At 30.9% G+C, this 27,362-nt stretch overlaps 10 protein-coding genes across 14 annotated transcripts in view; 5 read left to right on the forward strand and 5 right to left on the reverse strand.

Annotated features, from left to right (window-relative positions):
* The window catches only part of LOC128387097 (cell adhesion molecule DSCAML1-like), a 53,036-nt gene extending 48,410 nt beyond the window's left edge, over positions 1 to 4,626 (reverse strand). The window contains exons 1-2 of the mRNA XM_053346248.1: positions 3,956 to 4,626; positions 2,673 to 2,793 (exon numbers count right to left, since the gene is read on the reverse strand). Coding sequence (XP_053202223.1) covers positions 2,673 to 2,793; positions 3,956 to 4,097 — 263 coding nt within the window. The 5' untranslated portion in view covers positions 4,098 to 4,626. The remainder of the gene's footprint in view (positions 1 to 2,672; positions 2,794 to 3,955) is intronic.
* Positions 4,627 to 8,601: 3,975 nt separating this feature from the next.
* Positions 8,602 to 11,027, forward strand: LOC128386775 (methylcrotonoyl-CoA carboxylase beta chain, mitochondrial-like). 2 transcript variants are annotated; one of them, XM_053345854.1, is made up of 3 exons: positions 8,602 to 8,620; positions 9,031 to 9,178; positions 9,263 to 11,027. In XM_053345854.1, exons 2-3 carry the CDS (start codon positions 9,056 to 9,058, stop codon positions 10,838 to 10,840), a joined length of 1,701 nt encoding a protein of 566 aa, XP_053201829.1. In that variant the 5' UTR covers positions 8,602 to 8,620; positions 9,031 to 9,055; the 3' UTR covers positions 10,841 to 11,027. The 2 variants fall into 2 exon arrangements, with proteins under 2 accessions (XP_053201829.1, XP_053201828.1); XM_053345853.1 differs by lacking the exon at positions 8,602 to 8,620 and having other exon boundaries at positions 8,834 to 9,178.
* Positions 10,941 to 12,607, reverse strand: LOC128386777 (protein HGH1 homolog). Its single transcript, XM_053345857.1, has 2 exons — positions 12,423 to 12,607; positions 10,941 to 12,343 (listed from the first exon to the last, which is right to left on the reverse strand). Exons 1-2 carry the CDS (start codon positions 12,463 to 12,465, stop codon positions 11,268 to 11,270), a joined length of 1,119 nt encoding a protein of 372 aa, XP_053201832.1. The 5' UTR covers positions 12,466 to 12,607; the 3' UTR covers positions 10,941 to 11,267.
* LOC128386785 (uncharacterized) lies at positions 12,569 to 13,758 on the forward strand. The gene is made up of 2 exons (XM_053345865.1): positions 12,569 to 13,142; positions 13,249 to 13,758. Exons 1-2 carry the CDS (start codon positions 12,658 to 12,660, stop codon positions 13,451 to 13,453), a joined length of 690 nt encoding a protein of 229 aa, XP_053201840.1. The 5' UTR covers positions 12,569 to 12,657; the 3' UTR covers positions 13,454 to 13,758.
* A 974-nt stretch (positions 13,759 to 14,732) lies between these two features.
* On the forward strand, positions 14,733 to 17,298 carry LOC128386774 (embryonic polarity protein dorsal-like). 2 transcript variants are annotated; one of them, XM_053345850.1, is made up of 3 exons: positions 14,733 to 15,300; positions 15,510 to 15,653; positions 15,766 to 17,298. In XM_053345850.1, the coding sequence occupies exons 1-3, from the start codon at positions 14,871 to 14,873 to the stop codon at positions 17,202 to 17,204; spliced, it is 2,013 nt and encodes a 670-aa protein (XP_053201825.1). In that variant the 5' UTR covers positions 14,733 to 14,870; the 3' UTR covers positions 17,205 to 17,298. The 2 variants fall into 2 exon arrangements, with proteins under 2 accessions (XP_053201825.1, XP_053201827.1); XM_053345852.1 differs by having other exon boundaries at positions 15,823 to 17,298.
* Positions 17,299 to 17,786: 488 nt separating this feature from the next.
* Positions 17,787 to 19,875, reverse strand: LOC128386779 (SWI/SNF-related matrix-associated actin-dependent regulator of chromatin subfamily B member 1-like). 2 transcript variants are annotated; one of them, XM_053345859.1, is made up of 7 exons: positions 19,681 to 19,875; positions 19,430 to 19,535; positions 19,202 to 19,328; positions 18,843 to 19,108; positions 18,583 to 18,749; positions 18,308 to 18,498; positions 17,787 to 18,208 (listed from the first exon to the last, which is right to left on the reverse strand). In XM_053345859.1, exons 1-7 carry the CDS (start codon positions 19,756 to 19,758, stop codon positions 18,046 to 18,048), a joined length of 1,098 nt encoding a protein of 365 aa, XP_053201834.1. In that variant the 5' UTR covers positions 19,759 to 19,875; the 3' UTR covers positions 17,787 to 18,045. The 2 variants fall into 2 exon arrangements, with proteins under 2 accessions (XP_053201834.1, XP_053201835.1); XM_053345860.1 differs by having other exon boundaries at positions 19,625 to 19,763.
* A 548-nt stretch (positions 19,876 to 20,423) lies between these two features.
* On the forward strand, positions 20,424 to 23,256 carry LOC128386791 (uncharacterized). The gene is made up of 2 exons (XM_053345872.1): positions 20,424 to 21,177; positions 21,914 to 23,256. Exons 1-2 carry the CDS (start codon positions 20,981 to 20,983, stop codon positions 22,089 to 22,091), a joined length of 375 nt encoding a protein of 124 aa, XP_053201847.1. The 5' UTR covers positions 20,424 to 20,980; the 3' UTR covers positions 22,092 to 23,256.
* A 106-nt stretch (positions 23,257 to 23,362) lies between these two features.
* On the reverse strand, positions 23,363 to 25,384 carry LOC128386778 (SWI/SNF-related matrix-associated actin-dependent regulator of chromatin subfamily B member 1-like). Its single transcript, XM_053345858.1, has 7 exons — positions 25,204 to 25,384; positions 24,981 to 25,086; positions 24,749 to 24,875; positions 24,395 to 24,660; positions 24,147 to 24,313; positions 23,886 to 24,076; positions 23,363 to 23,786 (listed from the first exon to the last, which is right to left on the reverse strand). The coding sequence occupies exons 1-7, from the start codon at positions 25,279 to 25,281 to the stop codon at positions 23,621 to 23,623; spliced, it is 1,101 nt and encodes a 366-aa protein (XP_053201833.1). The 5' UTR covers positions 25,282 to 25,384; the 3' UTR covers positions 23,363 to 23,620.
* Positions 25,385 to 25,475: 91 nt separating this feature from the next.
* Positions 25,476 to 26,301, reverse strand: LOC128386795 (anaphase-promoting complex subunit 15-like). Of its 2 annotated transcripts, none has more exons than XM_053345876.1 (2): positions 25,939 to 26,301; positions 25,476 to 25,789 (listed from the first exon to the last, which is right to left on the reverse strand). In XM_053345876.1, exons 1-2 carry the CDS (start codon positions 26,189 to 26,191, stop codon positions 25,716 to 25,718), a joined length of 327 nt encoding a protein of 108 aa, XP_053201851.1. In that variant the 5' UTR covers positions 26,192 to 26,301; the 3' UTR covers positions 25,476 to 25,715. The 2 variants fall into 2 exon arrangements, with proteins under 2 accessions (XP_053201851.1, XP_053201850.1); XM_053345875.1 differs by having other exon boundaries at positions 25,476 to 25,792; positions 25,939 to 26,299.
* A 90-nt stretch (positions 26,302 to 26,391) lies between these two features.
* LOC128386784 (proteasome subunit beta type-1-like) lies at positions 26,392 to 27,352 on the forward strand. Its single transcript, XM_053345864.1, is given in 2 exon segments — positions 26,392 to 27,193; positions 27,195 to 27,352. Coding segments are annotated over 2 exon segments (702 nt in total). The 5' UTR covers positions 26,392 to 26,513; the 3' UTR covers positions 27,217 to 27,352.
* The last annotated feature ends 10 nt before the right edge of the window (positions 27,353 to 27,362 follow it).

Raw genomic sequence — 27,362 nt, forward strand, 5'->3', positions numbered from 1 at the left:
CTTGATGATAAAATGATGAGGAAGATGAAATGAAAACCACTTGAAAATCAATTATATGGTTTTTGATGAGTCTACAAATATCATTAGTATTCATTTGATAACTTGATTTACTAGGATATTAATTGATGTTAGTATTTTTATCATGATCTCATAACAGGAAACGGATATAAGTGAAAACTCATGCACAGTGTATATGTTTTTACCTTTCGGCCCAGAGAAAAGTCAACATTAAAACTGTACAAAAAAAGATTCGGTGCAAGAAACAAGAAAGACAATCTTAATATCAAAGGGTTCGTTCTGATGAGAGAGAGAGATAATTTTATTCATTGACCAATATCGAAACATTAAGCATAACCATTATCAGCATTCGAGTTGTGGATCATAATGATTATAATCATCATCATTATGATGGAAATGAAATATTCTCATGATGGTCTCATATTCACTCTCTCATCTTCGATTATCACTTTTTTCTTCTCCAGTTCAATCATATCTCACACTCTAAATACTATCTCCCGTAATTCTCGTTTTCTCATCCTTCGATGTCTTCTACTGACCATTATTCTCTTGGTAATATTTATATTCAGAATAAAAGCCTAAATGATGAAATCATTTACTGCGATATGATGGGCCAATTTGCATTTAGACTATTCACTCTGATTGAATCTACATGAACGATAATAAAGAAGATATTTTGTACTTATTGGTTGAGATAAAACTCATGTAAAGTCCTGATAATATTAATAGTAAAAGATAAATGTATTCATTGTTGATTTCAATCAATTCGAATCAATAAAAGAAAGAGAGCAATATTGTCACATTATAAGGCGATAATTTTGGTTCTTTGTAATTTATTCAGTTCGATTTTGATATGTTGCTTGATTTTAGATTATCCTAATATTATGATATGTTCAGATTACAATGAAGTAATATGATGATAATGATTAGAGCTTGAGGGAAGAAATGAAAAGACCATTTCCTTTTTTATTTGCACCATCATTTTCATATGAAACCTGATTTAATGACTTGGGAGTGAATACCATTACTATCATTATAATATCTATTAATATACACTCTTGATGAATGAAGTGACAAAAAAATTTGTAAATTTAATCAATAAATTATCAACACTATCATATGATAATCACCCAATTCCAATACTTGTTATTGATTTTAAAATTGATTAATCTTTAAAGTCTACAATAAAAACATTATAATCACAAATCACAATCACGAAACACAATCACAATCTCTATCATTATCAACACTATTTCAATTCTTAACTTTATCGATAATGATAATGATGATATTATTGATATTCATTGACTTGTATTGACATTGATCATTGTTTAATTAACTCAATTTATCTAGATTAGCTGATTCTCTTTCTCTCTTTCTTTTCTTTCTTTTCTTTCTTTCTGTCAAATGGTTAATTAATTTTCATGTTTAATCACAATTTAGGTTCATTAATATTATTTTCGGTTTCATGTTACACTCGATATTAGATTGAACTTTACTGATTGAGCTATTGATCCACTGAATAGTAGATTAGTTAATTGAGAAAGAAAAATTTTAAGCAAAAATCTGACAATCCATTCACCAGTTAACAAGTATGAATACTTAAGTATTAATAGTTGATCCACCAGTATGACCTTGGAATATGACAATTGAGTGTCGGCCAAACTTTCATAGACAAAATAGGGACTCTACTGCTCAAGTTGTTTTTGAATAATTTTGAAAAAAAAAACCAACAAAGTAGCTGAATTTCCCTGTATAGAAGATCTCAATATGGCTCATCTATTAATAATTAATTCCTCTTTAAATTTGGTCATTAAAAATTTCTAAAGCGTTAAGAAAGCAAAAACAAATTGACAATTGATTCAACAGTTACATAAACGGACAAGCATTTTGTATGTTTTTGGCTTGTCTTAATGTTGACACCAACTAGCCAGTTAACCAAAGATACATTAACCGATATGCCAAACCGTAATCTCTCAACAATATAAATCTCTTATAGCCAAAGGAAAGTCAAGTTAAAGGTTATCTTAAAAGGGCTCATGTTAATAGTAACATGAAAACAAGCAAAAAAGTGAATGTAAAACATTGGCTTAGATACTAAAAGTTGTAGGAAAAAAAGTTACTTTGTCTTTATCACATAATACAATCAATGTATTAGGTTGTTGAACAGCATCTTATCATTTCCCATAGGCTACCTTATTTCAGAAGATTCAATCTTATAATGAACAATCTAATAGTTTTCCATGATAACCTAACATGAATTAGAGTTTATATAAAAAAGAGAAAGGTTATATTGTCAAGAGTCATCGTTGTTCAGACATAAAACAATCAATCATTGTTAAAATTCACAAGTATTTAGTTTGATGTACAAGTTTTCATCTGAAATGATCAACTGAATGTTCAATCTTCTTGGATAATATTGAATGAAAATAACAGGGAAGAAAAAGTTTCTCCACAAATTTTATCTACATTTTAGTTGTTCAGCTTTAGTTTACTTTGCTAATAGTAGATTATAACATCAATCTAATATTATGATATCGTTCGTATTGTATAATAATTCAATTGTAAGATTATCATTTTAATTTGGTTCTTCAAGAAAATGGTTCATCTTTTTGTTTATCGTCATTAAATTAATTGAATCAAATGTGAATTACCTGAACTGTGGTATTGGATATGCTTGAGCAACACAGCAAAGTTTAGCAAATGTCCCTTGACGAACTGAAACCAAAGAGTTACTATTATAAGTAATTCGAGGAGCCATTAGTCCAATGGGTTCTGTGAATTGAAATTAAAGTAAAACATTTTATCGTTGAATAAGAATTGAAAATTTACTTGGAGTTTATATTAACTTTATTGTGAGAAGATGATTGATATACTACAACAATTAAGTGAATCAATTGATGAGATCAATTGAATTGAGAAGCTAATGTTTATCTTCAGACATTATACAAGTTGAATTACTTATGGTCAATTTCATCTTATTGGGTTGTTAGTGTTAATTGATTACATTGTTGACTATTTGTTCAATGGTTGACATTTACTATTATCATGATGATGATGATGATGCTTTTTATTTAGTTGAGACAATATGACAGAATGTGCGTGACTTTCCCGATAGAAAATCATCTACCCGTGATTCTTAAGTGACCCATGAAATTTTCTAGACTTAATCAGATCGTCCTACCTTCCAATTCAAGTATTTTACCTGACACGAAACAAATAAACTTGATATTCTTAACTTGTCAAACTCTTTTCATCGTTTATAAATCACAGAATATTAATCAGAATAAAGTTCAGAAGAAATAATTGATATTTAAACCGTTTCAGAATCAGAATTGTTTCCAGTCCTTTTTTTCAACTCTCTCATCATCCAGGTTGAATGTTTTTCATGGCGATTTGATTGACATGACAAGTTTATTGTTATCTTCGTTTTTCTCAACATTTCAGACTAACCAGAATTCATTCAATATTTTACTTTATCTTTTTTATATTTTCTCTTCTCGGAGATTAACTTGATTCTTTCCGATATTTTTCAATTTTCACTTCCGTTTTTATTTCCATCAACTGACCTTCTCTTTATTTGTCTTTAGTTGATATTATTATTTTAACATTCATTTCTATGAAACGGATACATTGGTATTCAGTCTAGTATTCTAAGCATAGATCGAGATCATATTTCACCGAGAAAACGATGAATGAAAAAAGTAAAACCAAAAAATGGTTATCATGAAATGACAGGAACTGACTTGAAGCTATTCATGAATCTTCAAACTATTGATTGTCTTGATATTTGTTTTGATTTCTTATCATGAAGTAGCTTTTTTTTTGAATCTTGATAAATGTCAATCATTAGGATTACGAGTTTATAATCAATTTACATTTTAATCTTACGATTGACCAACAATACATCAATCAATTTCTCATGACATTAACTCACCTTGAAAATTTGATATCCAATTGCCATGATTGCGATTTGGTTGTTGTTCCAATGATGAACAGTTAACAATTAACAATAAAGTTGATCCAATTAATGAAAATACAGTGAACTTTAAATTATCCATGTTCGCAACTGGCAACATAGTTTATTGACACATGAACATGAGTACACACACACGCTGACCAATCGTAACGCACTTTCTTAGCACATCGATTGATTTTGGTTCGTATTTTTGATGAAATTTTTTCGCTTCTCAACCGAATAGTACACAGTTTAATCAACTCTTTACTTCGAACATATATTAATTCTTTACTTCCAGTTAAAGCTCATATATTTACAGTGTATATGATTGATACATTGGCGAAATGACAAAGTTTTCGAATCTCGAATTTCGATTTTCCTTTTTCGTATATTTTCCTTCTTAACTTTTCTACTACTGATTTTTGTTCTGAAGAAAAAATCTATCTCTTCTTAAATTCTACGATTCTTTCATTTACCATGATCAACATTTCTCCCATAAACATGAATTTTCATCCATGAACATGAAACTTCTGACATCTATTGGTCTAAATTCACATCGCAATCAAAACATTGAATAAAAAATTATATTATTAGGTTGATCGGAACAAAATGAGTGCATTTTGTAAATTACAATTAACTTGATTATCGGACTTTATCAAGTTTGTGATATCTCATTTTTGGACAATTAGTGATGTTCGTTACGAGTATTATCGTGATATCCAAATGGATGATACATGATAATGTATCAATCGATGAAAGCACATGAAAATTTATAAATTGTTTCCATCATAATTCATTTTAATCAACTTGAGTTAATAATAAGTTACATCGATCTAATTGTTATTTATGTTTTGTTTACAGTACAAAATCAATGGACAAAAAAAGAAACGGAAATAATTTGTAAATATCTGGATTAACAATCAGTTAACCAAGGAAGTAAATTACAATTATAATCAGGATGGTGACGATAACAATATGATGATCATTAAGATGACGATGACAATGATGATATGTCATTCGCACTGAGGTTACTCTGGAGGATTGTAATTAAGACTTAATTAACAATAACCCGATCTTTTTAATTGTTAATCACCAATATAAGGTAATGAAAACATAATGATTGATTTAAACATCGAGATTATTTTGTTTTCTTATTTTGTTAGTGAGTAATAAACAAAACAATAGAAATCAAGTTAATTGTTACAATTAATGTTGAAAACAAAATAATCAATCATTTCATCATATAAACTTCACAATTTCCTTTGAACAGAAAATGTATTTAAATACATTGAAGATGATCACGATCATGATCAGTGTTAATTTAATTTGATTGTGTTTAGTAAACTACAAATCACGCAAACAGTAATTGATTATTCAGATGAAACAATTTAAATTGTTGATGTAATTTGTATGTTCATCATTTACAATTGACCTCAACCTCTTTTTCCTATGGTGAAAAAAGACTCACTTTTCTCACTTTTTGTCTTCTCTTTTTTTCATTCTATCCCTCAGCTTCCTGTGATGATGATGATCATCATCATCATGATGGTGATGAGAATGATGATAAATGGCAATAAATTACAATTAATATGAATCTTCATGGACCTTGTTCCAGTTTTGAAAAGTGAAAGTGAAACAAAACTGCAAATGATTAAGGTAAAATTTACCATCAGATGATTTCCAGCCAAGAATTAGGATTATGATAACAATAACTTAATTACTTTGATAATTAGTTTTGATAATAATTGCTGTAGCTTTTGCACAAATCATAATGCTACACATAAATAGTGTACCATCGTCATCAAGAGTTATTAATATGATTTTAACAATCAATGTTAATTGTTGTTGTTGTTGTTGTTGTTACTATTCAAATCAAGATGAACTTTTTAATTGTTACCTTGAACAAACTGAATCACAATTATATTAAGATGATGGATGAGAAAATTAATGTAAACATATTTACACAGATTCACAACAATTAGTGTCTCATTGGGTTTGAATCAACTCTTTCCAACGTTGAAACTGTCAATGGTTGATGGTTAATCATATTGTTCATATTATTGTCCAGTGTTTGACTGATTGACCGACCCAAATTAGGCCTATTAGTTGATCCAACAACATTGCCATTAACGTTATTGGCGTAATTGTTACTAATTACATTGTTGTTGTTGTTGTTGTTGTTCAAATTGGTGGTATAACTATTGGGAGAACCATTTTCAACTAAATTTGATTGATAATTAGCTGGTTGATTAAGACCCGCTTGTTTGGCAAATTCATCTTGAGCTCGAACTGATTTAAGAGCTGCAAGGATGATTAGAAAAGCACCAGTTAGGAAAAGGCCAACACCAAGTCCACAGATAATCAGAGTGACGATGAAAATTGGACCAACTCGATCTTCATAGAAGATAAACTTTAACAATAAACCGGAAAGTAAGGTAACACTTCCGGTAATTAACAATAATCGCCCAATATGATAGGAACTGTAATGAGCGGGGAGCCGACGGTCAACCGCTTGTTCAAAGGCGAGGACATTTTTAAATCCATGAGTGTTTGACATTATATTGATTCACAAATCACAGAAACAAAGAGAAATCAATTGAATTGTAATATAATATTTACAAAAAGAAACGCTGATAACAATTAACCACAAGTGATAATTATCATTGTTGAAACGATGATGAAGATTAATGAAAAAATTTTTCACGTTGAAAATGACCAAAGGAAATGATGGAAACTGTTTACTGGTGAATTAAATTGTCCATCAACATTAAATTGTAACAAAGGATGACGAATACATTGATGACAAACTATTACTATCATTTGTGTATGTAATTTGTTGATTAAATTAAATTGATAACAATGAAAAAAGGAGAGAGAGAGAGAGAGAATTAAATTGATAACAAAAAACGAGAAAAAAATGTTAGTTTAATATCATGGTGATGATGAGATGATGATTCTAATTGTAATTGAAACTGAATCTGCTCTTCCTCTTACTCACTCATCATCCTCTCCTCTCTCTCTCTCTCTCTCTCTCTCTCTCTCTCTCTCTCTCTCTCTCTCTCTCTCTCTCTCTAAATCTAATTGTGTATATTGATGACGACTACGATAGTAGATATCAATTGATATTTACCTGGTTGATTATTTGATGATTAAGTCTATCTGGTTGATTGTATTAGTTTATCAGGTAAATTTTTGGTTTGAAATTTAATTTTAGTTTTCTTTTCCTGCTAATCTTAATTTAATGTTCCTAATTTAATCATTAGGGTTATTGATTGCTACCTTGATTATAATCTTTGGTTTTCATCGGTAATCACAATAAATCACGATTTTAATGATGTTAATCGTTGATTTTACTTTGGAGGATAAGGTTAATTTATTAATCCAGTTTGTCCAGTTTACAATTAAAGTCTATGTTTCTTGATGAGGTTTTTCATTTTTGTTTCCACTAAAATAATAATTTAATTGTTGTTTCAGTTGATTACATTTCTATTTTAATCTTGCAATTGATTATTTACTTAATTGCTTGAGGTGTTGATTTTTTCTTTAGCTTCTCAATACAGGATATCCGTTGGTTAGTTAATTGTTAACATTAGATGAGAATTGATTCCCATTATGGATTAACTATTAGTCTTGTAATTTAATTTTCTTTTATTTATTGAACACAATCAGTTAATCATGATTGTTGATTGACTTTCCATATGGACTTTGGTGATGGTGATGAAGATCTAGTTTCTAATTGCTTGTTAACAATTAAACTCAATTCTCTTGCCTCTTGATTTTGTTATGACGGAAAATGCTCTTACAATTAACTTTTAATTACATGATTAATAACATTGTAACGACAATGTTATTATCATGTTGAAACAATTAAATTGTTAAATTGTTGACATGATTTACTGATTCATTCACCTAAAAGCAATTATTACAAAGGTAAAGAAAATGAGAATCAGTTAATTGTTGAAACTGTTTCACTTTCACTTATCTAATTTAACCCTGAATTGAATTAGCTAAATCATTATGATATCGACAATTAATTACCAATAATTAACTAATTCTACCTTGAAGGATTAATAAAGATTATCAAAAATCTTATAATTAAATGAACAATTTGAGTAACTTTATTACACTTCATCTTATCACTAATTGTTAACAAGAAAACTAAATCAAGGTTAATTGTAACCGTTGATTTGTAAATTGATTAAATCACGAAAATTAAATTGATTGTTGTGAAAAGTGAAACCAGTAAAATGACAATCTTAATTATCTAACAACAATTAACAATGTAACAGTTAATCGTTGATCCTTTTTAATTAGTAAACTGATTAAGTTATGATAATATAATGAAACTATTTCCATATATAATTAACTGAGAGCAATTAAACTTTTATCTAATTCATTGTGTTGATTAATTTTGTATTCCCATTGATAAAGATTTCAAGGTAATCGGATATTTAGTTTTTACAATTAACTTGAAATAGTTTATCATTGACAAGGTCAGTTGTTTTTAATTGTTAATTGTTACAAAGTTAAATTGTGGTGAGTAAAAAAAAAAAAAAAAGATTCATCAACTAATCATCAACACGATAATTTAAATTGTCACCACATCGTTAACCTTGAGTTGTTATGATTACAAACAAATAGATTGTGAGTATTGTTAATTGTTGGCAAATCAATGAATTAAACTCAAAAATTAAACAAATTGAATGAAAGTTAATCAATTGGGGCTAATAGTTAATTAGAAAGTCGATCAATTAAATTGAAAAACGCGGTTGGAAAATTTTTTTTTTCTCTTACCTTATTTTGTTTATTGTCTATTCATTTTTTTTCCCTTGTTAACTTAAATTGTTTATCGGTGTGTAATTAGTTGATCAATTATTGATAATTAAGAGAGGATATGATTGATAAAAGGTTTTCTCTTAACTCATCATCATCATCATCATCATCTAATCTTCTGATTGATGAGATATTAATGATAAAAGATGGATTGAGACCAGAAAATAGTCAATTGGTTGATAGTTTTGTTTTTCACTTTAATTTATATTCCATTGATTTAGTTTACAAGATTCCAAGTTGATTGTGATGTTATCTAATAGTGTTAATAAACTCCTTTGGAGATGGTCAAGTGTTTCGAGGTGTTTTATTCACACTGACAATTTACCGATCATCGAGACTTCGGTCGATAGGTCATCCGATCATTTTAAGGTGAGTAGATTGTTGTTTTCTAATTGATATTGATTGTTACATTTAACTTATTCTCTCTCTTTTTTTTGTTTTCTCGTTTTATAGGAAAATTATGATCAATTGTTGAATGTTACAGTTAAATTGCGATCGGTTTTACAGAAAATCTCTCAAGGTGGAGGAGAAAAGGCTTCAGCTCGTCATACATCCAAGGGCAAACTTTTGGTTCGCCAGCGGATAAATGAGCTTCTCGATGTTGGCTCACCGTTTTTAGAGTTATCACCTTTAGCTGGTTATCAGGTTTATCCTGGTGAAGATGTTCCCTCGGCTGGTATTGTAACGGGAATCGGGCAAATTAATGGTGTTGATTGTATGATTGCTGCAAACGATGCTACGGTTAAGGCTGGTACTTATTACCCGGAGACAGTAAAGAAACATTTAAGAGCTCAACAAATTGCATTGGAAAATAGGTTAACCTGTATTTACCTTGTTGATTCAGGTGGAGCTAATTTACCTCATCAGGCGGAAATTTTTCCCGATGTTAATCATTTTGGAAGAATTTTCTACAATCAGGCAAACATGTCAGCAATTGGGATACCACAAATTGCTGTTGTCATGGGAAGTTGTACTGCTGGAGGTGCCTATGTACCCGCCATGTCCGATGAAAATATAATCGTCCATAAACAAGGAACCATTTTCCTCGCGGGTCCACCGTTAGTTAAAGCGGCGACCGGTGAAATTATCTCAGCTGAAGACTTGGGTGGTGCTAATTTACATTGTAAAACCTCTGGTGTTACTGATTATCTCGCCAAAGATGATCATCATGCTCTTCACCTTGCACGTAAAGTTGTTTCCAATTTAAATGTCAAACGAAGGGGTTGGTCTGATGAGTTCGAACCAGTTGAAGGGCCATTCGAGGAGCCATTGTATCCATTAGATGATCTCTATGGTATTGTTGGTGAAAATTTAAAGAGACCTTTCGAAGTTCGTGAGGTTATAGCTCGTATTGTTGATGGAAGTCGATTCGATGAATTTAAAGCTCTTTATGGTGATACACTTGTTACGGGAATCGGTCGGATTTATGGTAAAAAGATTGGAATCGTCGCCAATAATGGAGTCCTTTTTTCGCAAGCAGCACTTAAAGGTGCTCATTTTATTCAATTATGTAGTAAACGAGGTATTCCACTTTTGTTTCTTCAAAATATCACCGGTTTCATGGTTGGAAAAGACGCCGAATCCGGGGGAATAGCTAAAGATGGAGCTAAATTGGTGACCGCCGTTTCATGTGCCAAAGTACCAAAGTTTACCATTCTTATTGGTGGTTCATATGGAGCTGGAAATTATGGTATGTGTGGACGTGCCTACAGTCCGAGGTTCTTATTTACATGGCCGAACTCACGTATTTCCGTTATGGGTGGTGAACAAGCTGCCGGTGTATTGGCCACACTTGCCGCCGATCAAAAAAGTCGAGAAGGTAAACAATTATCTCCAGAACAGGAAAAGGCGATTAAAGATCCAATTATTGCAAAATTTGAGGCTGAAGGTTCACCGTACTATTCAAGTGCACGATTATGGGACGATGGAGTCATTGATCCAGTTGACACTCGACGGGTTTTAGGTCTCTGTCTTCAAGCCTCTTCCAATGCTCCAATCGAAAGGACAGATTTCGGTATTTTCAGGATGTAAAATTTTTGGACAATTTAAAGTACAAAAATCAACTTTTTTTCTTCATCTTCAAACATATTCTTTCATCGCGATTCTGGTCACAATTTACAAGTTTCTAAAATTAAGTTAATCAATTTATTCTTATCATCAAAGATGCGTGTTTGTAATTGAAAAATTGTTGCAATTAAATTTGTTTATTTAACGAAAATTTTAAAGGATGTCAAAAATAAAACGCTTTGAGCTCTAAAGTCCAACTAAATTTAATTGGTTTCAGATAATTGTTATCTAGAGAAATTGACCACTGAATATCTTGATTAGTATCTGATTGTTTTTTTATTGATCAACTTGTCTAGATAACAATTATCTAAAAACCAATTGAATTTAGTTGGATTTTAGAGGTCGTTTTATTTTTGACACTCTTTAGTAAATCATCTTACTAATTACAAAATTATTCGGTCAATAGATCTCGATCCATTTCGTCAAATTTACCAAGTAAATGTTCAGGTATTTGAGTGGAAATTAGATCAGGAAACTTATCAAACTCTTCTTCGTCTTTAATTAGTATATCAACAACGTCTTCGATTCGCTTCTGAAGCGGTCGATTCTTTTCCCATTTATGATATTCTCTAAGAATATAATAAGTACCATTAGATTTCAACGATTCTCGACCATTTTTGGTGTTACAGCACAACAATAGACAAGAAATTAAAGCATCACGAACACAATTATCGGCTTCACGTTCAGTTTCGGGCGGAAGGTACTGAAGATCCAAAGGTAACTGAGCCATGTCTTCATCGTCTAATTCACTCGAAGTTGGTCCAGCTAATGGGGAAAGAATTTTAACAATTAATTCTAATTTAGAATCCAGCATAGTCTCTTGAGCTGAACCAGAAATCAGAAAATTAACAATAATCAATAAACAAAAGGTTCGAAGCTTCGGATTAGTAGAATTCTCGAAAAGATTTAGAATCACTTTCAGCAGAGAGGCCAAATTATCCTTTAAGGTTTGAATTTCATTCTGGATTAACGATGATTGAGATAAATTGAGTAACAATTGAACAATTAATTCAGCCAAATGATTATTACCACTGGAAGAAATTTTTCCAACTCCACTTAAGATCAATTGAAACTCTTCAAGTAAATTATCACCATTGTTTTGATCCGAAAATAACAGAGATTTAACAAATTGGTCACTAATCTCTTCCCTTGTAATATTAATCAAGACAACAAGATAAAAGTTAATTGAATCAATTGCAGTTAAATTAGATTGATTGTCCAGTGAATGAAGTAATTTACTCACTGAAGAGTAAATTAAATCACAAACAGCTGATTCCTCTTTAAGTGTTTCCAAAATAGATTGACTTTCAATCTCACTAATTTTAGCCAAACATTTGATTGCCAAATCTTTTTCACCCTCATCTCCAGTAATTAATAAGCGACAAATCAATCTAATCAATGATTTAATAGATGAACCAAGTTGAGAAATAAATTGTTTCCTCTCCTCATCATTGTCTCCAAGTAAAACTAAAAAAAACAAGAAAATGAAACAAAAACTCACAATTAAAATCCAATTGGAACAATTTTCTCCAATCCAATTACTCACCTACCATTGCCTGGTCAATATTCAATTTCCTGGGTTCATCCATATCCGTTAATTGTTACTAATTAAGGAACAAAAAAGTTACAATTTAGTGGAAACGTTGAGACACAATTTCTGGAGAATGGAAAATGCAATTAGGAGATGATCCCTTTTGGAAACAAAAACAATTGAATTTGTTTTTTTTTCACTCTTTTGGTAACATGTGATTGAGATTTAATTTTGTTTTAAGAAAATTATTATGACCAAATTAAGATTTTCTGGTTATTTGACTAGAAGAAATTTGTTCTTAATTGGTTTAAGTTTTAGTACATTTTATCTGTTGTATCAGTTAACCATCATCACTGCTTTAAATAAGTTGGCATCCCGATCACCGGAAAAATCATTCAACAATCACCATCGCCATAAGATTTTGGATCATGGAGATGAAGGTAATGATGATGATGAGAGTAAATTGTTGTCTCCCCTGAAAGGATCACCAAAGGTTAATTATTTTGCTAAAGATTCGTTTAAAAAGGATACCAAAAGAAGACCAGTTAAACCTTTGGGTAAAATAATTCTTGGTGTTAGTAAATTTGATTTTAAATATTACCAAGAAAAAGATGGTGGTCAATTTAGATGTCGATCCAGTGGTGAGGAAATTTCTTATTCTCAAGTTAATGATGATTATTGTGATTGTCAAGATGGAAGTGATGAACCATCAACCGATGCTTGCCCTCAATTCAAGTAAGTTAATTGTGATTGTTACTCGCACAAAAATGATCATCTTAAGAATCGAATTAATTATTTTTCTTTGTTTTCTATTCATCTCTCTCTCTCTCTCTTTTGATAGATTTTATTGTATAGTTAAAACGTTTGATGGATTAACAAGTATTCCATCATCAATGGTTAACGATGGTATTTGCGATTGTTGTGATGGAAGTGATGAGTATCTTAATCGTTCTACACCATCAATTATCTATGGTGGAAAATTAATTATTCCATCCAAAGGAAAAGGTGTATATTTAACACCCTGTATATGGAGATGTTCCAGTTAAATGTAAATTTTTGCAAAATTCACAAAAAAACAACTTTGTAATATATACACAAGAGTCTAAGAATCTAAGTTGTTTTTCCATTTCAATTGGATTCAACTTGATTTCTCATGATGAAAATGAGAAATCAAACAATATTTTTTAATCATTTCCATTGATTCTCATTCAACTTACCTGAGTATTTATCGTTTTTAAGAGTTGGCGCTTTCAATGTAATTCTAATTACAAAAGATGGAGACACATAAGTTTTAACTTGAAGATGAAAATTTTGTCTTCAAAAATAAAAAGAAAGAGTTTTTTTTATCTTACTTTTTTTTCTTGTTTGTTTTTCTCTCTCTCTCATTTCTTTGGGTTTAAAGTTTTTTTTTAATTTTCCACTTAAATTGTGGCCACAAACCAACAAAGAATTAGGTGAGTTACTTACAATTACGAAATAATAATAATTGTTCTCATTAGAACGAAAAACAGTTTTTTCTTCTATTCTTTTAATGGACCAAAGCCCATAAACTCACGTCTCTCTTTTCTCTCTCCCTATCTCACCCTATGTTTGCCTTAACTTTTTCTATTCTCTACTTTGATGAATCTTTTTTTTCGTTGGATAATTAACTCTGAACGATTTTTAATTTCTTGTTAATTTTGTTCTTCTGTTTCTCCGAGATGATTTTCCTTATTCTTTATTGAACAAAAAGAGAAACAATTTCACTTGGTTTTGCTTTCTCTGAGAAAATTCTGTTTCCAGTTCGCTTTGATTTTCTTTTTCTCTGATTTATTTGATTACAGATTTTGAGCTCATTGCATAATTTCACATTTAGACACTTTTTCTTTCCTCTTGTTTTTCTTTCTAATTCATTTTATTCTTTCTTCCCTTTCTGGTTTCTCTTTTATCGCTCCTGTTCTCTTTCTTTCTCTTTCATGTTTTTTCTACTATTAAATGGTCTCTCTCTCTCTCTCTCTCTCTCTCTCTCTCTCTCTCTCTCTCTCTCTCTCTCTTGTGGTTCTTCATTTTCTTCTTGAATAAAGAACCTCATTTCTGGCTATTTTTATTTTGATTCTTTTGTTTTTACTCTTTAATCGTGATCACCATTAATGTTCTTCTAATTTATTTTTGTTTTTTTCTGCTCTCTATTTACTACTGAATCTATTGATGAACAGGTACACTCACCACGTTTGGAAGCCTATTCAATGAACTCAGAATTACAAAACTGTTGTTGTTTTTTTTATATACAAGACAATCTCTAACTGAATCGACTTGTTGAATATTTTTTTCTGTTTTTTTTTTTTTGTAAAGAGAATATTTTTATTTTCTATTCTCATTCTATTCAGAGAGAGAGAAAGAGACTTCCATTTGTCGTTATTGATTTGCTTCTACTACTTAAATAGTTTTTTTTTTATATTATCAAATCAACAACAAGTTTTAATTATGAGTTTAGCTACTTTAATGGCCTGTGGTGAATACGGTGAAGATCCTAATGTGCCTCATTTAAAGATATTGGAACAACCTGCTCGCTGTGCTCTTAGATTTAGATACGAGTGTGAAGGACGTTCTGCTGGTTCTATTCCAGGATCTAATTCAACACCAGAAAATAAAACCTATCCAAGCATTCAAATCGAATCTTTTAAAGGTCCAGCTGTTGTCGTTGTCTCTTGTGTAACGAAAGATTTTCCCTATCGTCCACATCCTCACAATTTAGTTGGTAAGGATGGTTGTAAGAAGGGTGTTTGTACCATGGTGATAAATAATCCGGACATGATTTGCAGTTTTACTTCACTTGGAATTCAATGTGTCAAACGTAAAGATATTGAAGATTCTCTCAAATTAAGAGAATCAATCAAAGTGGATCCATTTCGAAGTAAGCAAGTTTCTCTCTCTCTCTCTCTCTCTCTCTCTCTCTCTAACTTTTCTTTCTTCCTTTTTTTTCCAAAGAGAAGAAAAATTTTCTCTCTAAACCTGTTGATGGTTTTATTATTTTTCTATTTCATAATTATCCATCATTGCGAAAGACATAATAACGATTTTTGTTAATTTGTTTACTTATTTTCTTGTGGTTACACCTTAAAGCTGGTTTCGCTCACAAAAACCAATCGTCCAGTATTGATCTAAATGTCGTTCGCTTGTGTTTCCAAGTTTTCGTTGAAGGTCCAGAGAAGGATAAATTTACTATTCCCTTGCGACCTGTTGTATCTGACCCAATATACGATAAAAGTGAGTATTTAAAATGAATTCCTTTTTGTCCGTTGGACGGGAAACAGAGGTGATGAAATGGTTTTCAAAAATTACAATAACATTTTAGTTAATTGTTAACACGATCCACAAGCTTTAATTGGTTTTTGTTTTTGCATTTCTTTTATTCTGCTTTTGTTTCATATTTTAGAGGCAATGTCTGATTTAATTATAACAAAGTTGAGTCACTTTTCTGCTCCAGTAATTGGTGGTAGAGAGATAATTTTACTTTGTGATCGAGTTGCCAAGGATGACATTCAGATTCGCTTTTTTGAAGAATCAAATGGTCAACTAATTTGGGAAGGTTATGCAGATTTTCAACCTAACGATGTCCATAAGCAAGTTGCCATCTCATTTCGTTCACCCAAATATTACAATGAAAATATCTCTTCACCAGTTACTGTTAACATACAACTGAGAAGACCAAGTGATGGACACACAAGTGAATCAAGATCATTTCAATTTTTACCCAAAGGAATCGATCCTGATGGACTTACAAGAAAACGACAAAAAGTTGAAGAAAGTGATTGTCTTAATCGTTACATTAAGGATAACTCTTCAATTATGAGCCAAATGCAATCTACTCAACCTCGTGGACTATCGCCCCTTGACTACCCTAGTTCTTCTCGTAGTCCACTTAGACCTCAAGAACCAGTTTCGCCTGCAATACCTGATCGAATTGATATTGACCTTCAATCCGAACAACAGCAATCTCAATGGAATGATTTCTCTCAACTTACTGGACCATCTTTAGGTGGACCATTAGGTATTCAAAGAAGATCTCCTTCATACAATCGTAATATGGTGAATACCCCATCACCTACCTCAATCCCTCATTGTATTCAAGAATCAAATCTTCAGTCAAAATCTTCTGCAATCCCACAGACTATTTCTTATTCATTAACTCCCCATTACTCTCCCTCACCTCGGGGCTCACTTGACATGTCATCCACTAAACCCTTAGCCTCCAATCAACAGCATTTACAACAACAACAACAACAACAATCTAAACAATCTCAGCCATTCCAGATCTGCTCTGACAATATGAACCCACCAACATTCAATCATCACCAACAGCAACTTGACCAACAACAACAAAACAATTTTGGCTCAATTTCAGGTAACAATTATGTTCCAGATGATGTAAACTCATTTTTGAAAAATCTCTCACCTGCTCATCTATCAAATAATATGATGATTGAACCAGTTTCTCCCGTAACACCACCTCACCAACAAGTTCAACCAAGTTCGAGTTTTAATCACTCACCTCAACATCCCAATCTTCCTACGATGATTCCATCAATCAACAATAATCTTAACAATAACGAAGTCGAAGGTGCCTTAACCTCTAAATTGGATAGTTTGGATCTCGATATTGATTCGCATGAACTATTACGTGATATTGGTTTGCAGAGTTGGTTAGTCATGATGGACTCAGGCAATAATGTGAATATTAGTAACAGTGGTACCATTAATTTACATAATGATCCCAATACTCATCATGATCATTCAAATCGTGCTTCCAATCTGTGATTATGATCTGAACAAAATCTCAACTAAATTTGTTTTTATTTTATTTGTTATTACAATGTGACTTTTGCTCTCACAATTTTAATCATCTTCACCTCTCTCTTTCTTTGTATTCCCGAAAAATAATTCCTAACAATTTATTGATTGCATATATTATATCATCTTATTGTATCAACTTTAACACTTGGAAAGCAAAGGAAAAAATTTTCCCGGATTTTTTTCTGCCTGGAAATCAATTGAATTAATCATTGATTGATTTGATTATCGACAAAAATTTATTTTCTCAGCAATTTTATCAAGTGAATCCTTTGATTCCTATTTTATAATATGTTTGTCAATATCAAAATGATATTTAATTATTATAATTGTTTAATTGTGATCATTGTATTTCGTTTGTCACAAGTTTCTCATGATCAACATGATTAAATTGAACAGTATTTTATATTGATTTTAAATAACGTTTTCTGCTTAATCATTTGTAATTAATTTACCAAATCCTCTGGTTGATTTTAAATTCTAATGATAACAATTTAGAATATTAATTTTTCTATTGAGACGTGGAAAGTTTAATAAACGAATTGATAGTTAAATGATTGAGGAAAATTTTATTCAAATTTTGTGCAAATTGAATTTTCAAGGAATATATTTGACAAATATAAATTGTCACAGTTATGAAAGACAATAATTTGATAATTAAAAGTCATGTTTATATGGGATACGATATTTTATAACTTGATTGGAATAAAAATCCACTCGAATGGACAGGTCGTAGGTGTCAAGATGCGTTCGAATGAAAATAGTCCATGATAATTTGGAAATGAGTTTTCATTTGTTTGTCTTCAGATTACCAAGCAGTGTTGGCTAATCTTCTCATCCTTCTTGTACTTCTATCTTGATCTCGAATCTTTTTCTCCATCTCTGCATCGGTCAAGGTTTCAAGGAATGGACACCATTGGTCAGATTCGGCTTGATTTCGAAAGGTACTTCTACTGTACAGTGGAGATTCGCTGTGGATTTAGATGAGAATAAAATTCATTAGTAACATTTTGTTTTTCTTTTATGGGCAAATGTTAATTTGGCGATGGAATTGAGCCAATTATTATTACCTGAAAGCGTATGTCCTTTGATGCCATGATAATTGTCCTCTTATACTGTAGGCGATTGAGGTGACAAATTCACCACCAAGACCAAGTTCTGAACAAAGTCTCAAAGCAAATTGCTCAGGACTGTTTTCTTTCTGTGACATATCCCATTCAAATTGATCGACCAGAGAAATGTTACCAACGTGAATATTTAACTATCCAGAGAATAAGAAAAATAACTTTTAGAATACCAGAATTGTCGAAAATTAGAGTTTCATTTAAGTTGAATTTGACTTTACCTTAAGAACGACTCTTTGGTCAGTTTGCTCTTCAAGAAGAGTATCCGTTTGAAAAGATTCAATTTGTTGTCGAATTGACTGAGCAATGGCTGGGACAAACGCTGCAGTCGGAAGATCTAAATCATCGCAAAGTACTTCAGCAAATAATTCGGGAGTAATTAATTGTTCTAAGAAATGGAAAACAATACAATCAGTAAGAGAGATATTTAAACTTGCAAACTGGTAAAATTTGATTTTAAATGTTCGCATTTGATTCTGACCATTTTTATTCCTCGTAAATGTATCTCTTAATTTGTATCCATCAATTTCCATATCAAGACGAATAGGGACAAGAACATCGGGTTGCTTAGCATTCTCATGGATGATAGCAGAGTCTAAATCATCGAATGCCAAAGGAAAAGTTCGAACCTTTTTACCAGAAAGACGATTTCGACTGACTGGAGTAGAACATGGAACAGCATCAAGATGATGACTACTATTTGGTAATGATGCATGGACCCAATTTGCTCTCTTCGATTTAGTCTCTCTAAATTTATAAAATTCAAAGTAACCAAAATTTCAACAATCATGATAAGTTTCAAACATGAATCACAATCTAACAAAAAATCTCAAAAATTACCTTTGGGTTTGAGGTTCACTAGAAATAGAGATGGCCTTATATTTTTCATCTCGACCATGGAAGATTTCATCAACTTCACTTGCTTTCAGAAGAGTGATATTTGTAGCCAAACTGTGGGGACCCAAACCTAAACAAACGAAAATAAAAATGAATATAATAATCGAAATAAATTAACAGTAAACAACAAAAAAAAAAAAGATTCGAAAAATAAAATCAATCAATTCTCACCTAAAGCAGCAAGTTTTTTCCTTTCATCAACAGTAACCAAACGACGCCATAAGCAAGGATACTTTTTATAAAGAGATCCTCTGAACATACGCAAATAATTACCAACCTAGAAGAAGAGACAAAACCAAGTGATTAAAGATGGAAAACAATCAACAATTAAAACAATTTAACAATATAATCGGTGACAATTTATACCTAAAAGATCAGAGGCTCATCTTATACACAGAAACCAAAGCCCAACATTAACTTACCTCTGATCCAATATAATAATACTCTCCGTCCTTTTCATCCAATTGGAAGGGTGTTGGTCTATCACCGTAAGTTCTCATAGTCAACAATTAGTTAATTGTCCGAAAGTGACAATTGGTCATAGAAAAAAAATTAACCCAAACAATTAAAATGAAATGAAACCCAAAAATGTAACCGAAAAGTGAACAACCAGATGACAAATGTTTCCAATGGAAAAGAAAAAGCGGTCAATTCAAATCGATTTTTCGAAAGAATTTTGTTTCCAATTGATTGGATTAACAATCAAAATCCACAATAAAATTGAAACAATTTAAAGTAAATCAATAGATGAGAATTGGAGAAAATCAAAATTCGCAACATTAACTGGAGAAAAAAGCATTTAAATGTATAAAAAGAGCAACAGTTTGAATATCGAAAACCGTAACGAAATTGTGAGAATAGAATTTTCTTATTGGAATTTTGATTCGATTTTGATCATTTTATCGATAATTAAATTCTAGATGGATGAAAAGATCATCAATATATGATGGAGAAAAGAAAACTATTTACAGGGGAGATGGAAGATAAATAGAGAGGGAGAGGAGAATCAGGATGAGAAGGGAAATTAAAATTCTATTCGATAGAACAAAAAAAGAGAGAGAGAAAAGAAAAGAAAAGATCGATGAGAAAGTAATAAGTTCTAGAAGTAAATCACCCAAAGAATCAACATCATGATGGTTAGTCAACTGAATCGCGCATTCGTAACTCAGAATGAAATTTCATCACCCAAACCGAGAGAGAGAGAGAGAAAACAATATAACATCCAAATAGTTAATATCGACTCTCGAACTTTTTTGTTCTATCGATCGATTCTAACCAGATCTCCCTAGCACTTTGAACATTTCCTATCATCGTCATCATCATCATGAAGATAATATCATCTTCTCACTTAACAACTTTAACTGAGCATGAAACTTTCCTACTTCAATTCAGTAGTTATCAAATTTATCTCTTCCCTAGTAACCTTATTAACATCAATAGATCACCTTTAACTTTACAATCATTTACAATTAACATCAACATAATCAACTGATTGAACCGGACAATTTAATCATCTGATATCGTGATTATCAACAATAGTTTATTGAATTGTTGATTGTATCATTATTTTCACCAGACAACAACAGTTTAATTCATTGTTGTTGTTATTAAATCTCATTTTAAACAGTTAATTCAGTTCATCTTTTTGTCTTCTCGATTGATTTTTTTTGTTTCTTTCTTCATGTTAGTAAATTACCTTTGATTGTAAGCCTGAATTCACCGATGGCCTTTGGTTATATTGGTCACATCTTGTGGCGAGATCGTAATGAAACCTTTCACCCGGAAGATCCAGTGGTCATTGATTCTGGACTTTCACCCGAAGTTAAGTTCACCTTTATTGATGTGATTCCAGGAGTTTTGAAAAAACCACCGACGGGTTTTCCCGCTAAAAGGGAATCAATTGCTTACCATAGTTTCAGGTAATTCGAGTGACTAATTAACGATAGAACAATTAAACTCGACAATTTAATTTTATGCAAAATGATCAACCTTTAATTGAGTTAATTCTTAGTTGCATTCAGAATCAACCTTTTACTTTACTTGAGTATCAATTGCAACAAAGGTTAATTATCCTCTTAATTGCTACAATTTTGTGATCAAAATCATTAAATTGAAACAATTTTTCATCCATACAACAATAATCAAGTTAATTGTGTATTTATAAAAAAAACTCTTCCAGTTGATTCACAATTTCCAACTTAATTAGCTAATCATTAGCTATCATTTACTCAATCGATTGATTAATGTAACTTTTTTTCCCGCTCAGAGTAAACAATCAAAAGGACAAACAATTAACTCTTAATTGTAGTGATTTTTTTTCATCAAATTGTTTTCATTTCAATTCCTCAAAAAATTTAATAATCAAAAATTTATTGTAATCAATACAATAAAATCTAATAGTAGTAGTTATGATGATTTGTTCATTATTCAACAAACCCAATTAAACAATTTGATTATCAAAAATTCAAATTTTATTGATTGTTGACAATTTCCTTTAATTGGCTAGTCTAGTTGCCTTTAGTTACTCAATCAAATTAATCGTTGGATTAATGTAAAGGTTGATCAAAGTTGATCATCTCCTCTCAGTCTAATCCACACAATATACTTAATTGTAATTATATTTTTATTTCTTCCACTAATTGTAATCAATTCTAGTGCCCTAATAGGAGCCAGTAATGATTGGCTTGCCAAAAATACTGATTGGGAAGTAATTAATTGTGAAACTGTTTTATTGTTTTTCAAATTTGAAGACAATGGTTGGCAATTAGCACCTCAAGATACCTGTTTCCACCTTGATGGTGATGCCCACAGCTCATTAATGGCCTTAAGGTAAGTTAATTGTTACAATTTAATATTCAATTAAGCTTAATATCATAAAATTTGAATGCTAATCATAGTTGAGCAATTGAGTTTTTCTTGGTTCCAACTTCAATTGGAAACAATTATTAAACTCTCATAATTGTCTTCCTATTATAATTATACCTTTACGTTGATTAAAATGAAGTCCATCTAATTACTCTGGTGATTAGTGATTTAAATATGATTGATTTATGTAGATGGTAAAAATTGATTGTAATTCTGATGATTACAATCAACATATTGTTTTCATGTATCAAGTGTCAGTTAGTTGATTTATTATTATCATCAGAATTACTCTGAATAATAATATTATAAATGGAGAGTTAATTGTAACCAATTTCAATTAATTGTCTTGATATTTAAATTAACGGTAAGTGAATGGTGAACATGATGATTAGTGAATTGTTAATAGTAGTAACAATCAGTCAACCATTTCAAGTTAATTATGATAAAAATACAATGGAACCAGAAAATTTCAACAATTAACCCAAACACAAATTTAATAAAATGATTAATTAAAAGTCAATCAACAAAACCACTTAACTCTAATGATTTAATTTCCTTTACAATTAATTTAACCATAAGAAAATTTAATCCATTCAATTGATTAGGAATATTTTTTACAATCACTAACAAAACCACTCATATAGTCAATGTAATTACAACAATTAACTTGAGATAAGCTCAATTGCTGAACTTGAAAAGATTTTGATAATTATGATTATCCATCAATTTAATTGTTATTATCTGATTATTTTCATAAATGTCAATGAGAATCTATTTTTATGGCCAAGGAAAATGTCAATATATGCAATATAAAATGTCAGAACTTGTAGATTGGGATAACATTTATTAACAATTGTGACATAATTTTATTGTTCCCTTATCATTGAGATGAATTAATTTATTATCATGAAGATGATGGTCAATTCGGGTCATTTATTGAATCGTGACATTTATCTTCATCATCATCATCCAGAACTTTTGCTTTTTTTTCATGGGAATATCTTGGTTCCTTTTATATATCGATTATCGTCCAACTCAACGACTCAAACTCTCAATTCATGGAAGCAATAAATTCATTCTGAGAAAAGTTAACTCTCCATGTAACGATTGTGTTGACAATTTGAAGTACTAATAGATTATCATCTCAATGATCATGGTTGATTTTAAATTCTAATGATAACAATTTAGAATATTAATTTTTCTATTGAGACGTGGAAAGTTTAATAAACGAATTGATAGTTAAATGATTGAGGAAAATTTTATTCAAATTTTGTGCAAATTGAATTTTCAAGGAATATATTTGACAAATATAAATTGTCACAGTTATGAAAGACAATAATTTGATAATTAAAAGTCATGTTTATATGGGATACGATATTTTATAACTTGATTGGAATAAAAATCCACTCGAATGGACAGGTCGTAGGTGTCAAGATGCGTTCGAATGAAAATAGTCCATGATATTTGGAAATGGGTTTTCATTTGTTTGTCTTCAGATTACCAAGCAGTGTTGGCTAATCTTCTCATCCTTCTTGTACTTCTATCTTGATCTCGAATCTTTTTCTCCATCTCTGCATCGGTCAAGGTTTCAAGGAATGGACACCATTGGTCAGATTCGGCTTGATTTCGGAAAGGTACTTCTACTGTGGCCAGTGGAGATTCGCTGTGGATTTAGATGAGAATAAAATTCATTAGTAACATTTTGTTTTTCTTTTATGGGCAAATGTTAATTTGGCGATGGAATTGAGCCAATTATTATTACCTGAAAGCGTATGTCCTTTGATGCCATGATAATTGTCCTCTTATACTGTAGGCGATTGAGGTGACAAATTCACCACCAAGACCAAGATCTGCACAAAGTTTTAATGCTAATTGCTCAGGACTGTTTTCTTTCTGTGACATATCCCATTCAAATTGATCGACAAGAGAAATGTTACCAACGTGAATATTTAACTATTATTGAAAGTATGAAAGTAAAAATATTTAGAATTTTGTTTGGATATTAAAGTTTGAAATTATTTACCTTAAGAATGACTCTTTGGTCGGTTTGTTCTTCAAGAAGAATATCAGTTTGAAAAGCTTCAATTTGTTGTCGAATTGACTGAGCAATGGCTGGAACAAATGCTGCAGTTGGAAGATCTAAATCATCGCAAAGTACTTCAGCGAATAATTCGGGGGTAATCAATTGTTCTAAAAGAAAAAAAGGCAAATAAAATAAACAATATAATCATCAATTTTATCAAATATTTAGATGGAAGTTTGTTATATTACCATTTTTATTCCAAGTGAATGTATCTCTTAATTTATGCCCGTCAATTTCCATGTCAAGACGAATAGGAACAAGAACATCAGGTTGCTTAGCATTTTCATTAATTATTCCAGGATCCAAATCATCAAAAGCTAAAGGAAAAGTTCGAACTCTTTTACCAGAAAGACGATTTCGACTGACTGGAGTAGAACATGGAACAGCATCAAGATGATGACTACTGTTGGGTAATGACGCATGGACCCAATTCGCTCTCTTTGATTTAGTCTCTCTAAGTAAAAGGTAAAAAGAATTGTCCAAACAATTAAAATATTTCCCACCAATTAATCAATCAAATTTAAATTAAAAGCAAAAATTACCTTTGAGTTTGAGGTTCACTAGATATAGAGATGGCCTTATATTTTTCATCGCGACCCTGAAAAATTTCATCAACTTCACTTGCCTTGACAAGAGTGATATTTGTAGCCAAACTGTGTGGACCCAAACCTTTTGAGAAACAAAAGAAAGTAAAATTTACATAAATAAAATTATCATCCAATAAATAAATTATTCATAAATCAACTTTTCAATTCCAAAATTCTAAAATTTTACCTAAAGCAGCAAGCTTTTTCCTCTCATCAACGGTGACCAATCGACGCCACAAACAGGGATACCGTTTATACAAAGAACCTCTAAACATACGAAGATAGTTTCCAACCTAAAGGTAGTAGAAAATAATCAATTAAACAAAATGATCAAAAGTAAACACATAAAACAAACCAAATAATTAATTAAGATTAGTTTCAATTAAGAAAACAAAACCAAAACAACTTACCTCTGAACCGATATAATAAGACTCTCCATCTTTATCATCTAATTGGAAAGATGTGGGTCTATCACCGTATGTTCTCATCTCTTTTAACAATCAAGATAAACTCGAAAGTGAATTAATTAAATGAGCAACAATTAAAAGAAAAAAAGTAAATTAAATTTGACAAAAGAAAGAAAATTTAAAAAAGAATCTTTTGCAAGATTCGATATTCAAGTTCGGTATTCGATATCTGGATACCATGGATCAGATCGAAAAGAAGAGCGGTAACATTTGAATTATATTTCTCTCAGCGGAGTAACATTTTTAATCAATATTATTTTAGAAAGAGAATTGATTTACATTCAATTAGTTAATTGCTCTTAACCAACAGTTAAGGTGAGTGTATATTTGACATTTCAATGTGGTGAGTAAACATTGAGAAATAATGAAAGAAAAAATTGAAAGGAAAAAAATTATTAGAGGAAAAAATATCCGAAAGAGAAAACAACATAAACATTGATCAATTTTTGTTTTCTTCATGAAATGTTGATTATCGGTGAATCAGGATTGAAAGGCATCTCATCAACTTCAAGTTCTTCATCATTATCATCTTCTAATAGATAAAATGAATAAGAGAAAAAAGAGAATATAAATTAACAAAAGTAATATAGAATTTAAATGGAGAAGAAAAAAAAATTCTCCTTTCGAACATATTAAAAGAAAAGAGAAAATCATTTGTCAATAATTTGTCCAACTTACCATTAGATCCACTGTCTTCTTCGTCATCATCATCATTATCTTCTTCTTCTTCCTCTTCATCTTCCTCATAAGGTTCATTCGGTTGAGATTGAGGTAAATATTCAGTATATTTTTGAACCAATTCACTATATTGACTTTGTTGTTCTTTCTCTAAATTTGTAAGCTCAGCATCTTCATCAATAACTCGATCACCTGAGAACCAAAAAGGTTCAACGTAACTCAAAGACAAAGAAGGAGCCAAAGGAGTAACCATGTTTAACTAATTGGAATAACAAAAATTCCTTAAATTATCATAAATGAACAAATTACAGTTTTAGAATTAAATTAAACTTAATGAATCAAAACAAAACTTATTGTAGAAAATATCGGATCAATTAAAAATATCGAATATCGAAAATAGAAAATATCGATTCCAAATTCTCTTTGAAATTAGGTAACAGTCCTCTTTTTTGCAGAAAATTTTGTTTGGTCATTTTGGAAATTTAATTTTTATTTTCTCAATTCTAATTGTTGTTTAATTGTTTTTCTAATTAATTTACTGATTATTGTCATTTAATTTTATTTTCTCTAGCAAAATGATGATTAGTTTACCTGAAGAACCTCCTCATGGATCAGCTTTAAAAGAAGTTCAAGGTTTCTATCCTTATGCCGAAAATGGAGGAACAATCGCTTCAATTGGAGGCGATGGATTTGTTGTGATGGCTGCTGATACTCGACTTTCTTCGGGTTATAGTATTTTATCTCGTAATCAGGATAAAATTACCAAGCTCACCTCATCTACCGTATTTGGAAGTTGTGGCTGTTGGTGTGATAGTCTTACCTTTAACAAAGCTCTTCACTTTCGTTTACAGTATTATCTGTATGAGAACAATAAGCCAATCTCAACTGTTGCCACCGCTCAATTGGTTTCAAATATGTTGTATCAGAAGCGATTTTTCCCTTATTATGTCGCTAACATGGTCGCTGGTTTGGATTCTAATGGACAAGGACACGTCTACTCATATGATCCCGTTGGGTCTACTGAAAAGCATACCTATCGAGCTCAAGGAGCTGCTTGTTCTCTTATTCAACCTTTCCTTGATTGTATCATTCGTAAAGGTAATCAAACTGTTATCCACGAATCAATGGCCGTGATAACCAAAGAGAAAGCTATTGCAATTCTTAAAGATGCCTTTTTAGCTGCTGCTGAAAGAGAAATTACAACCGGTGATGAACTACAACTGATGATTGTTACACCAGAAGGAGTAGAAGAAGAACATTCCATTAAGAAAAGATTAATTTTTCTCTCAACAAAAATGTTAACCTCTCAACTTATACTAATTAATTTTCATCTAACTCTAAACCTTTTGATAAGAAAATTAAAAGGCTGTTTTTGATATTACATAGAAGAAACAGAAAACAAAAGAGTCAACAATTAAGTTGTC

The sequence above is a fragment of the Panonychus citri genome, unplaced genomic scaffold (genome assembly GCF_014898815.1).
Source record: "Panonychus citri isolate SS breed McGregor unplaced genomic scaffold, ASM1489881v1 Contig00077, whole genome shotgun sequence".
NCBI lineage: Eukaryota > Metazoa > Arthropoda > Arachnida > Trombidiformes > Tetranychidae > Panonychus > Panonychus citri.

Excerpts from the sequence above, each read along its gene's own strand:
- LOC128386775 (XM_053345854.1), top strand. The coding sequence starts at position 9,056 with ATGTTATCTAATAGTGTTAATAAACTCCTTTGGAGATGGTCAAGTGTT. Across the intron at positions 9,179-9,262 it reads GGTCATCCGATCATTTTAAG|GAAAATTATGATCAATTGTT; the intron begins GTGAGTAGATTG and ends CTCGTTTTATAG.
- LOC128386777 (XM_053345857.1), bottom strand. The coding sequence starts at position 12,465 with ATGGATGAACCCAGGAAATTGAATATTGACCAGGCAATGGTAG. Across the intron at positions 12,344-12,422 it reads TATTGACCAGGCAATGGTAG|TTTTACTTGGAGACAATGAT; the intron begins GTGAGTAATTGG and ends TGTTTTTTTTAG.
- LOC128386785 (XM_053345865.1), top strand. The coding sequence starts at position 12,658 with ATGACCAAATTAAGATTTTCTGGTTATTTGACTAGAAGAAATTTGTTC. Across the intron at positions 13,143-13,248 it reads GATGCTTGCCCTCAATTCAA|ATTTTATTGTATAGTTAAAA; the intron begins GTAAGTTAATTG and ends CTCTTTTGATAG.
- LOC128386774 (XM_053345850.1), top strand. The coding sequence starts at position 14,871 with ATGAGTTTAGCTACTTTAATGGCCTGTGGTGAATACGGTGAAGATCCT. Across the intron at positions 15,301-15,509 it reads CAAAGTGGATCCATTTCGAA|CTGGTTTCGCTCACAAAAAC; the intron begins GTAAGCAAGTTT and ends TACACCTTAAAG. Across the intron at positions 15,654-15,765 it reads TGACCCAATATACGATAAAA|CTTTAATTGGTTTTTGTTTT; the intron begins GTGAGTATTTAA and ends ACGATCCACAAG.
- LOC128386779 (XM_053345859.1), bottom strand. The coding sequence starts at position 19,758 with ATGAGAACTTACGGTGATAGACCAACACCCTTCCAATTGGATGAAAAG. Across the intron at positions 19,109-19,201 it reads AGTGAACCTCAAACCCAAAG|AGAGACTAAATCGAAGAGAG; the intron begins GTAATTTTTGAG and ends TTATAAATTTAG. Across the intron at positions 18,209-18,307 it reads CAAAGGACATACGCTTTCAG|CGAATCTCCACTGTACAGTA; the intron begins GTAATAATAATT and ends CTAAATCCACAG.
- LOC128386791 (XM_053345872.1), top strand. The coding sequence starts at position 20,981 with ATGGCCTTTGGTTATATTGGTCACATCTTGTGGCGAGATCGTAATGAA. Across the intron at positions 21,178-21,913 it reads ATTGCTTACCATAGTTTCAG|TGCCCTAATAGGAGCCAGTA; the intron begins GTAATTCGAGTG and ends AATCAATTCTAG.
- LOC128386778 (XM_053345858.1), bottom strand. The coding sequence starts at position 25,281 with ATGAGAACATACGGTGATAGACCCACATCTTTCCAATTAGATGATAAA. Across the intron at positions 24,077-24,146 it reads ACCAAAGAGTCATTCTTAAG|TTAAATATTCACGTTGGTAA; the intron begins GTAAATAATTTC and ends TTTCAATAATAG. Across the intron at positions 23,787-23,885 it reads CAAAGGACATACGCTTTCAG|CGAATCTCCACTGGCCACAG; the intron begins GTAATAATAATT and ends CTAAATCCACAG.
- LOC128386795 (XM_053345875.1), bottom strand. The coding sequence starts at position 26,191 with ATGGTTACTCCTTTGGCTCCTTCTTTGTCTTTGAGTTACGTTGAACCT. Across the intron at positions 25,793-25,938 it reads AGAAGACAGTGGATCTAATG|AAGATGATAATGATGAAGAA; the intron begins GTAAGTTGGACA and ends TTTATCTATTAG.